This window comes from Centropristis striata, chromosome 16 (assembly GCF_030273125.1).
Source record: "Centropristis striata isolate RG_2023a ecotype Rhode Island chromosome 16, C.striata_1.0, whole genome shotgun sequence".
NCBI classification, from domain to species: Eukaryota; Metazoa; Chordata; class Actinopteri; order Perciformes; family Serranidae; genus Centropristis; species Centropristis striata.
The window spans coordinates 301,953-312,839 of NC_081532.1; the positions used below are offsets into that span (position 1 = coordinate 301,953).

A 10,887-nucleotide genomic window follows, 5' to 3' on the forward strand; every position below is an offset into this window, starting at 1 on the left:
AAACATTTTCAAATTGATTTTGTTATAAATGTATTTAAAAATGTCTAACAACTCTATTCAAAGATTTGTGAATTTTAGACTTAATATTATAAAGAAATGGTATATTGTAGTCTTAATATCATTTTATCTCACTTTTTTTACTTCATCACTCTGTAGATAATAATTCCCTTTAACATAAACCTATAATTCCCTGGTAAGTGTAATTACTGTTTTGGTTTTCAGTTGGATTTTGAGGTTTTTATATCATCATTTCTCTGAAATAAATAAATAAATAAATAAATAAATAGTAGAGCAGAATAAACTGAGACTAAAAACAACCAGGGAAGAAGATGTAATGACGGTTTAGATCCTGAAGGAGGCGGTAAAGCAGCACAAGGACAACTGACATAAAACCCCAAAGAAGAAGAAGAAGAAGCGATCCAGCGTGACGTCTTTACGTTGTCACGGTGACGTCAAGGCGTAGCCGCGTCGCCTGAAGCAGGTGGAATCTAACCCGGAAGTGAGCTGCTCGTCGTCCAGAGATGATTTCTGTCTTCCTCAGAGAAAAACCGGATAAAAACCGATAAATATGATCAATAAACTAACAAAACCACAGCGACGAGATGAAACAGCTGCTGTCTGAAGGTTCCGCTCCAGCTGATCATCAATAATTAGTGTTTACAGGGTTAAAATGATGAACTTTAACCCAGCCGCCGGAGGATCCTACACGGTGAGACCATAGAGATCTATGAGAAACACGGAGGGGTTAAAGGGTTACATTATTATTAAATTATTACTGTTTAACTGCTTTATTATTACTGTTAAAGGTGTAAAAGATGCTACACGGTGAGACCATAGACATCTATGAGAAACACGGAGGGTTTAAAGGGTTAAACGGCTTATTATCATTAAATTATTACTGTTTTACTGCTTTATTATCACTGTTTAAGGTGTAAAAGATGCTACACGGTGAGACCATAGAGATCTATGAGAAACACGGAGGGTTATAAAGGGTTTAACGGCTTATTATTATTAAATTATTACTGTTTTATTGTTTTATTCTGACTGTATCAGCTGTTAAACCCTGTAGGAATGTTTACAGTATGTGAGTTCTGTGTAAATATTTATATTGTTAGTTAAATAGTGACAGACTGTAAATACACAACGTTACATAAAATAACCGGTTTTACAGAGTTTAAAGCAGTTTAACGTTATATTAATATTAATATTCTGCCCTATAAAGTCTAACTGCAGTAACATTAATACACTTTTGGTCTAAATTGAGTTAAAACTAAAACTGTTTTATCTTGTGACAAAGTTTTACATTTACATTTTTACTTTTATTTCAGAGAAATAATGTCAAGTTCACGTTTATTTATTTGTTTGTTTGTTTGTTTGTTTGTCTGTAGAGAACCTTAAACACAACCAAGGTTGACAAAAGTGCTTTACATAAATTAACAACAACAAAAAATCCAAAATATACATAAATAAATAACAATAAAGGCAAAGATAGAATCAAAAAAGACAGTTTCATCTAGTAATATGTGATATGACACACTATGATAGATATGAGACACTTAACACACGTTTAAAAACTTTAACTTTCTCAGTTTAACCCTTTGATAGTTACTGCAGTTAGACTCTGTTTAGTCTGCTTTAAATATTAAAATAAGTGTTTGTTTGTTTCCTCTTCAGGATAAATATTAATATAAGTGTGTTTGTGTGTTTCAGGATAAATATTAATAAGTGTGTGTGTGTGTTTCAGGATAAATATTAATATTAGTGTGTGTGTGTTTCAGGATAACCTCATCGGGACTCTACTGGCGATCTTTGGAAACGTGCTTGTCAGCATCTCGTTGAGTATCCAGGTACGACCTTTGACCTCCTGGTCTGTGATGTCATGATTATGATCCTGCTGCTGTTAGAGGTCGACTGATACGGTTTATTAAAGCCGATACTGATTATTGTGACTGATCCTGATATCTGCTGCTGATTCTTGAAGCTGATCTTGTCTTTTCTCCTCCGTTTACATGATAAAATGACACAATGAGAACAAATGTTACACAAGTCCGATATCTCGGTCCACCTCCTAGTTCTTATGCGTTTTGGGAAAGCTGGACAATGATTGAATAATCCTCCAGTCATGGAAAACATCTGGAAAATGAGAAAAAAAGGTCAAATGTCCTGGAAATGATAAAGTGATCCTGTAAAATAATTGATCCTCCACTGCTGCCTGTCAGCATTTAATATTTACACTGTTGTGATTTAACATTACAGATATTAATCAGTCAGTCAGTCTGACTTTATTCAGGAGTCCAGAGAGTCTTTATATGCTGGAGAACCAGATATACAGGTTCATAAGTCCAGTTGAAGGAGAAGCAGCTTTTAGTGTTTATGCCACAAGAAAGTGGAACACCCTGCCTGACTCAGTTAAACACGCCACATCAGTAGCCATTTTTAAAAACAGTTTAAAAACCTATCTTTTTTCAACAGCATTCGGTTGAACTGTGTACGTGTGTGTGTGTGTGTGTGTGTGTGTGTGTGTGTGTGGTTGTGGGAGTGGGTGCACATGTGTGAGTAAGTCAGTGTGTATGTGGTGAATATGGAATAGCTTGTCTACCTGCACTCTTCAATTCATTTGTAATTTATTTTTTCTAATTGTTTGTATTTGCTTGTTTTCTGTTGTTTTGTTTTTTAACTGTAATTATGTGTATCCATTGTGAAGCACATTGAGTCTGCCTTGTGCATGAAATGCGCTCTATAAATAAAGTTGAATTGAATTGAATAAATAAAAAGTATTCATATTAATAGAGCTCTAGTTTATAGCTCTCAGTTATAACTGTTAAACCTTCTGTTTGTTTGTTTGTTTGGTTCATTCCACATGTTGACTCTCACTCTCACTAAGTAAACTGTGTTAGTATTTGTGTTTACTGTCTGTATACTGTACTAGTACCTTGGTGTTTACTGTGTATACTGCAGTAGTGTGTTGATATGTTTCCTGTATTTGCATTAGTATTTGTGTTTACTGTGTGTTTACTGTGTGTTTACCGTGTGTTTACTGTGTGTCCCTGTAGAAGTATTTGTGTTTCCTGACTGTATACTATATTAGTGTGTTGGTGTTTACTGTGTGTTTCCTGTATTAGTATTTGTGTTTCCTGTGTGTTTACTGTATTAGTACCTTGGTGTTTCCTGTATTAGTATTTGTGTTTACTGTGTGTTTACTGTATTAGTACCTTGGTGTTTCCTGTATTAGTATTTGTGTTTACTGTGTGTTTACTGTATTAGTATCTTGGTGTTTCCTGTATTAGTATTTGTGTTTACTCTGTGTCCCCTGTGTGTCCCTGTAGAAGTACAGCCATGTGTCCCTGTCAGACCGGAAGGACCCCAGAGCGTTCTACCGGACCAGGACCTGGTGGTGCGGCTTCGTCCTCACGTGTCTCGGGGAACTCGCCAACTTCGTGTCGTACGCCTTCGCCCCCATCGCTCTGCTGGCGCCGCTCAACGCCGTCTCCGTCCTCAGTCAGTCTTTAATGTTCTGGTTCATAGATACAGGCAGGGAGATAATCATCAGACCTGCTTTATCTGCAGGTTCTGGGTCATTCTAATGTCTGGTTCAACTAAAGGATCATTAGTTTAGATAAATATAATGATAACAACACAAATATCTGATAAGAGTTTAATTTAAGAGCTGATATCGAGACATTTAACATGGTTTTATTCATAATAACCAAAATAGTTATCATTTGTGTCTTTTTATTGGTTATTTTACATCTTTTTTGTTTGTTTTGTGTCTTATGGTAATTTTACGTCTATTTAGGTCATTTTTTTCTTTTTGGTCAATTAGTTGTTCTTTTCTTCAATGCTTTTTAATGTCTGGTTCAACTAAAGGTTCATTTGTTTAGATAAATATAATGATAACACAAATATCTGATAAGAGTTTAATGTAAGAGCTGATATCTAGACATTTAACATGGTTTTATTGATCATGATTTTGGTTGTTATCATTACATTTGTCCAAACAAATGAAGTTTTAGTTGAACCAGACATTAAAATGAACCAGAACCTGAAGAAAACAAGGAGGTCTAATGATTATTTCCATGACTGTATGTAGATTGTGAAACTAGCAGAGAAACTGATCTCGACACTCTCAGATGTATTTAAATATTCAGAAGTAAAATATTTCTCATTTCCTTCCTCTCCTCTGTGTTCCCAGCGAGCTCTATTCTGGGTCTGATTTTCCTCCGAGACAAATCGAAGCCAAAGGACTTTGCCAGTAAGTTCATTTTAATGAGTTAAACTGGAGAAACTCTCATGCAAATATGCTGAAACTCTTTGTGATTGTATGTAAATGTGTAATCAGCCTCCTGCTGAACCTGACGGACTGGCTGCTGCAGAACAAAGACTCAGACGGTTTCTCCATGGACACGAAACAATACGCTGTTAGAATCTAATGTAACACAACATTACATAGTTCAAGAGTCACTGAACGGATTCTCACTGGGTTCTTAAATAGTATTCACACTATGTGAAGCTGCACAAAGGTTATAATAGTTTTACATGTTTCATTAGTTCCAGTTTTAATTTAGTTGTTTCAAATTCAGTGAGTTTTAATGAGCTTTTAGAGCGAGTTTGCTAGTTTTATTTATTTTTTATTTTTTGGAAAATGCTTAGTTTTAGTTTAGTTTTTATTAGTTGTAGTTTAGTTTTTATTAGTTGTAGTTTAGTTTTTATTAGTTGTAGTTTAGTTTTTATTAGTTGTAGTTGTTTTGTAATGGGGTATTTGTTGGGTCCAGATTCAATAAGGTCTCAATAAATGTTTCCTGTTTGTAAATTTTTTCTTGTAAATTTGTAACTTTTGTCCCCATAGATTTTTCACTTCTTACTCGTAAATTTGAGAATTTTTCCCCGTAAATTTGTCACTTTTTTCTCGTTTGTTACTTTTTCTCGTAAATTCGTCACTTTTTTCTTGTTAATTTGTCACTTTTTTCTCGTTTGTCAATTTTTTCTCGTTTGTCACTTTTTCTCGTAAATTCGTCACTTTTTTCTCGTAAATTTTTCACTTTTTATAGTAAATTTTTCACTTTTTATCGTAAAATTCGTCACTTTTTTCTCATTAATTTATCACTTCTTTTCTCGTAAATTTGTAACTTTTTTTCTCGTTACTTCGTCACTTTTTTCTCGTTAGTTTGTCACTTTTTCCCCATAAATTTGTCACTTTTTTCTCGGAAATTCGTCACTTTTTTCTTGTAAATTCGTCACTTTTTTCTCGTTAGTTTGTCACTTTTTTAGTTTAGTTTTTATTAGTTGTAGTTTAGTTTTTATTAGTTGTAGTTTAGTTTTTATTAGTTGTAGTTTAGTTTTTATTAGTTGTAGTTTAGTTTTTATTAGTTGTAGTTGTTTTGTAATGGGGTATTTGTTGGGTCCAGATTCAATAAGGTCACAATAAATGTTTCCTTTATTTCCTTTGTCTGATCCATCTCAGCCCCAAAAAGTTTATTAAGTCATAAAACCAGATAGATGAAATAGATTTCATATCAACCAAAAAGGTTTACGGATGAAAAAAGGTGACAAAGAGGAAAACGAAGGACATTTTCACTATAATTTTACTTAGTTTTAGTTAGTTTTGGAACCACAAAATACAGTTTCAGTTAGTTATTTTCAGTTAACGAAAATGTTTTTTCAATTCTATTTTTGGTTATTTAGTTAGTTTTGGTTCACTATAATAACTTTGTGCTGTACTAAATCTTTCTCCTGTTTTTGAGCTGGATGCATGTATTTATATGATATTTATTATTATTGTGTGTGTTTGTGTTTCAGAGCGCCATGCTCTGTCCTTCCTGGGCTCCGTCCTCACCATCGGAGGAACTTACCTCTTCGTGGCCTTCGGACCAAACTCTCATGAGAAACCTCAAGCAGAGAACATCGTGAAGCACCTGGTGGGCTGGCCGGTCCTCCTCTACCTGGTCAGTTATTATTATCATTTATTATCAGTTATTAGATAAGGTCCTCCTCTACCTGGTCAGTTATTATTATCATTTATTATCAGTTATTAGATAAGGTCCTCCTCTACCTGGTCAGTTATTATTATCAGTTATTAGATAAGTTCTTCCTCCTCTACCTGGTCAGTTATTATCACTTATTATCAGTTATTATCAGTTATTATCAGTTATCAGTTATTATTATCACTTATTAAATAAGTTCCTCCTCTACCTGGTCAGTTATTATTATCATTTATTAAATAAGTTCCTCCTCTACCTGGTCAGTTATTATTATCATTTATTAAATAAGTTCCTCCTCTACCTGGTCAGTTATTATTATCAGTTATTAAATAGGTTCCTCCTCTACCTGGTCAGTTATTATCACTTATTAAATAAGTTCCTCCTCTACCTGGTCAGTTATTATTATCAGTTATTATCAATAATTCAATAAGTTCCTCCTCTACCTGGTCAGTTATTATCAGTTATTATCACTTATTAAATAAGTTCCTCCTCTACCTGGTCAGTTATTATTATCAGTTATTATCAATAATTCAATAAGTTCCTCCTCTACCTGGTCAGTTATTATCAGTTATTATCACTTATTAAATAAGTTCCTCCTCTACCTGGTCAGTTATTATTATCAGTTATTATCAATAATTCAATAAGTTCTTCCTCTACCTGGTCAGTTATTATCAGTTATTATCAGTTATTATCATTTATTAAATAAGTTCCTCCTCTACCTGGTCAGTTATTATCAGTTATTATCAATAATTCAATAAGTTCCTCCTCTACCTGGTCAGTTATTATCAGTTATTATCAGTTATTAAATAAGTTCCTCCTCTACCTGGTCAGTTATTATTATCATTTATTAAATAGGTTCCTCCTCTACCTGGTCAGTTATTATCAGTTATTATCAGTTATTATCAGTTATTAAATAAGTTCCTCCTCTACCTGGTCAGTTATTATCACTTATTATCATTTATTAAATAAGTTCCTCCTCTACCTGGTCAGTTATTATTATCAGTTATTAAATAAGTTCCTCCTCTACCTGGTCAGTTATTATTATCAGTTATTAAATAAGTTCCTCCTCTACCTGGTCAGTTATTATTATCAGTTATTAAATAGGTTCCTCCTCTACCTGGTCAGTTATTATTATCAGTTATTAAATAGGTTCCTCCTCTACCTGGTCAGTTATTATTATCAGTTATTAAATAGGTTCCTCCTCTACCTGGTCAGTTATTATCACTTATTAAATAAGTTCCTCCTCTACCTGGTCAGTTATTATTATCAGTTATTATCAGTTATTAAATAAGTTCTTCCTCTACCTGGTCAGTTATTATTATCATTTATTAAATAAGTTCCTCCTCTACCTGGTCAGTTATTATTATCAGTTATTAGATAAGTTCCTCCTCTACCTGGTCAGTTATTATTATCATTTATTAAATAAGTTCCTCCTCTACCTGGTCAGTTATTATCAGTTATTATCAATAATTCAATAAGTTCTTCCTCTACCTGGTCAGTTATTATCAGTTATTATCAGTTATTATCATTTATTAAATAAGTTCCTCCTCTACCTGGTCAGTTATTATCAGTTATTATCAATAATTCAATAAGTTCCTCCTCTACCTGGTCAGTTATTATCAGTTATTATCAGTTATTAAATAAGTTCCTCCTCTACCTGGTCAGTTATTATTATCATTTATTAAATAGGTTCCTCCTCTACCTGGTCAGTTATTATCAGTTATTATCAGTTATTATCAGTTATTAAATAAGTTCCTCCTCTACCTGGTCAGTTATTATCACTTATTATCATTTATTAAATAAGTTCCTCCTCTACCTGGTCAGTTATTATTATCAGTTATTAAATAAGTTCCTCCTCTACCTGGTCAGTTATTATTATCAGTTATTAAATAAGTTCCTCCTCTACCTGGTCAGTTATTATTATCAGTTATTAAATAGGTTCCTCCTCTACCTGGTCAGTTATTATTATCAGTTATTAAATAGGTTCCTCCTCTACCTGGTCAGTTATTATTATCAGTTATTAAATAGGTTCCTCCTCTACCTGGTCAGTTATTATTATCAGTTATTAAATAGGTTCCTCCTCTACCTGGTCAGTTATTATTATCAGTTATTAAATAGGTTCCTCCTCTACCTGGTCAGTTATTATTATCAGTTATTAAATAGGTTCCTCCTCTACCTGGTCAGTTATTATTATCAGTTATTAAATAGGTTCCTCCTCTACCTGGTCAGTTATTATCACTTATTAAATAAGTTCCTCCTCTACCTGGTCAGTTATTATTATCAGTTATTATCAGTTATTAAATAAGTTCTTCCTCTACCTGGTCAGTTATTATTATCATTTATTAAATAAGTTCCTCCTCTACCTGGTCAGTTATTATTATCAGTTATTAGATAAGTTCCTCCTCTACCTGGTCAGTTATTATTATCATTTATTAAATAAGTTCCTCCTCTACCTGGTCAGTTATTATCAGTTATTATCAATAATTCAATAAGTTCTTCCTCTACCTGGTCAGTTATTATTATTTTCTAGAGAAGTTCAGGCTCCATCCAGGTGTTTTTACAGCCAGAATAAACACTTTAAACACTCAGCAGCCTGTGACTTAGTTAGTGACTCAACATCTGTTTCTGCTGATGTCAGATTCAGCTCGTTAAGAAGAGCCTCCGGCCCCCGCGGCTCGTTAAGAAGAGCCTCCGGCCCCCGCGGCTCGTTAAGAAGAGCCTCCGGCCCCCGCGGCTCGTTAAGAAGAGCCTCCAACCCCGCGGCTCGTTAAGAAGAGCCTCCAACCCCGCGGCTCGTTAAGAAGAGCCTCCGGCCCCCGCGGCTCGTTAAGAAGAGCCTCCAACCCCGCGGCTCGTTAAGAAGAGCCTCCGGCCCCCGCGGCTCATTAAGAAGAGCCTCCGGCCCCCGTGGCTCGTTAAGAAGAGTCAGAACGAGTCTCCAAAAGTCTCCAATAACACCAGAAAAAGTCTCTGGATTTGTCTCCAGTCGCTTTCTTGAAAAATAGTCTCTAAGGGGTCTGAAAAGTGGCTAAATATAGCAACAAAGTTGCTAAGTTGCCAACACTGCTTCACCAGCTTTTACAGATGTCTCGTGTTGTTGTGGCGTCCAGTACTACGTCACATCCTGCTCAGTGTTCTATCCAATCAGCAACCAGGCTGTTTACAGGGAGAAACGTCCGCTAAGACGGCTGGTATTCAGTTAGTGAGATCGCCTCATTCTGGTTCCTGCCTGGTGGTGGAACAGCTGTAAGGACAGTTAATCCTCCCTGTGTTTGTCTCTAGCAGGTTTATTATTGACACACCAAGAATTCAGTGAATGAACAAAGACAAACCAGTGAGTCATATGAGGTGGAATACCAATTACAGTCTGCGTCATCGTTAGTGGGAGAATCACCAGATGATATCAGGTTTAGAGACGCCTCACAGAGGATGAAGAGGAGAGAGAGTCACTTACTGACTGCTGCTGTGTCAGACACAAATACTGCATCAGTGTTTAATGTTCCAAGGTGTAAACGTCTGTAAACCATAAATAAACAGGATGACAAACACTTCTACAAACAGGAGCTGTGGTTAGAACACTGGCTGAGATATTTCCTTTACAACAACCATTAAACTAGTGATGTCCAGATGAAGCCTCATGAAGCCTGCAAGCTTTTCATCCACTTGGTTAAAAAAAAAAAGGTTAATTTCTGGAGGCTTCATGAGCTCATTACCTCCTCCTGCTGGTCAAAACCTGTACTGTCACTTCAACTATTAGTGACGTTCTCCTGTCTGTCTGCAGAGTCACAATAATCACTGCCAGGAACAGTTTGGTTTGGTTTGGTGTGATTCATTCAAATAATATTTTTTAGTTTAATTTATGGGTAATGGTAAAAGTCTATTCATGTAAAAAAAAAAACATGTCAGTATGATTTCAGTCAGTGTTTGAATAAATCCAACAGAACAAGAGATGTTTCTGTTAAACTGTTGCAGTGTTTTCCAGAGATTAGACAGTGACTGGCTGATGAATACTGGTCTGTTTTCGGTGTGTTTTTGTGGATTTTTTATGTGGTTTCTTTTGTAAAAAAAAATGTGTTTTTTATGTGTGTTTTTGTAATTTTGTGTGTGTGTTTTGTGTTGAAAATGTTGATCCAGTAAGTCAAAATTAAAAGAATAATAATCAGGTGGAATAGGTGAGGAACATGACATGGTGAACACTTTTTAAGTGGTTTATACAGAATGAAAAGGAGTCAAAAACGGACAAATAGCCCCAAACTCCAAAGCCTCAGTATATTAGTATATATATTAGTATTAGTATATTATATCAGTATATCAGTATATTATAAAAGACTTCCCAGATTTCTCTCAGCTCGCCTCGTCTCTCTCCGTCCATCACCACATTAAACCAACTCTCTCTCTCCTTCAGGTCTGACTGGTTTCATCAGCCTCCACTCTTATTATTCAGATCTGAGTCTGTGGCTGCAGAGCTTCCTGTTTCTGTTGTTTATTGTTGTTCTTGTTGTTATTGACAGCTCCTGGAGATCATCACGTTCTGCCTGCTCCTATACTTCTATAAGCAGCACAATGCTAACTACCTGGTTGTTATTCTGCTGCTGGTGGCTCTGCTGGGTGAGTCTCTGCATTAACATCAGCAATATAAAAACATTATACCATCAAACATCTGCATGTTACAATACATCACCACTGTTTAATGCTCACAATGCTCCAACAGTTCTCTATTTAACTGATTCACTGGAAAAACATGAAGCGCACCAAGTATTTTCTTCTTCTATCTATCAATAATATCTTAGTTATCTTGTTTTGAGTATAATTGACCTACTGACCATAGCTCTATGTGCTGATTTTGACAACATGTGTCTTTATGTAACAATGAGTGAATAACCTCTTCACAGGGGTTTAGTCTGGACTA

General features: G+C 35.1%; 1 protein-coding gene across 2 annotated transcripts in view; it reads left to right on the top strand.

The window, feature by feature from the left end:
* Positions 1-499: 499 nt before the first annotated feature.
* The window catches only part of nipal3 (NIPA like domain containing 3), a 16,899-nt gene continuing 6,511 nt past the window's right edge, over positions 500-10,887 (top strand). For both annotated transcript variants that reach the window (XM_059352605.1, XM_059352606.1), the window contains exons 1-6: positions 500-709; positions 1,779-1,847; positions 3,327-3,498; positions 4,193-4,252; positions 5,797-5,942; positions 10,490-10,586. In XM_059352605.1, coding sequence (XP_059208588.1) covers positions 671-709; positions 1,779-1,847; positions 3,327-3,498; positions 4,193-4,252; positions 5,797-5,942; positions 10,490-10,586 — 583 coding nt within the window. In that variant the 5' untranslated portion in view covers positions 500-670. The remainder of the gene's footprint in view (positions 710-1,778; positions 1,848-3,326; positions 3,499-4,192; positions 4,253-5,796; positions 5,943-10,489; positions 10,587-10,887) is intronic.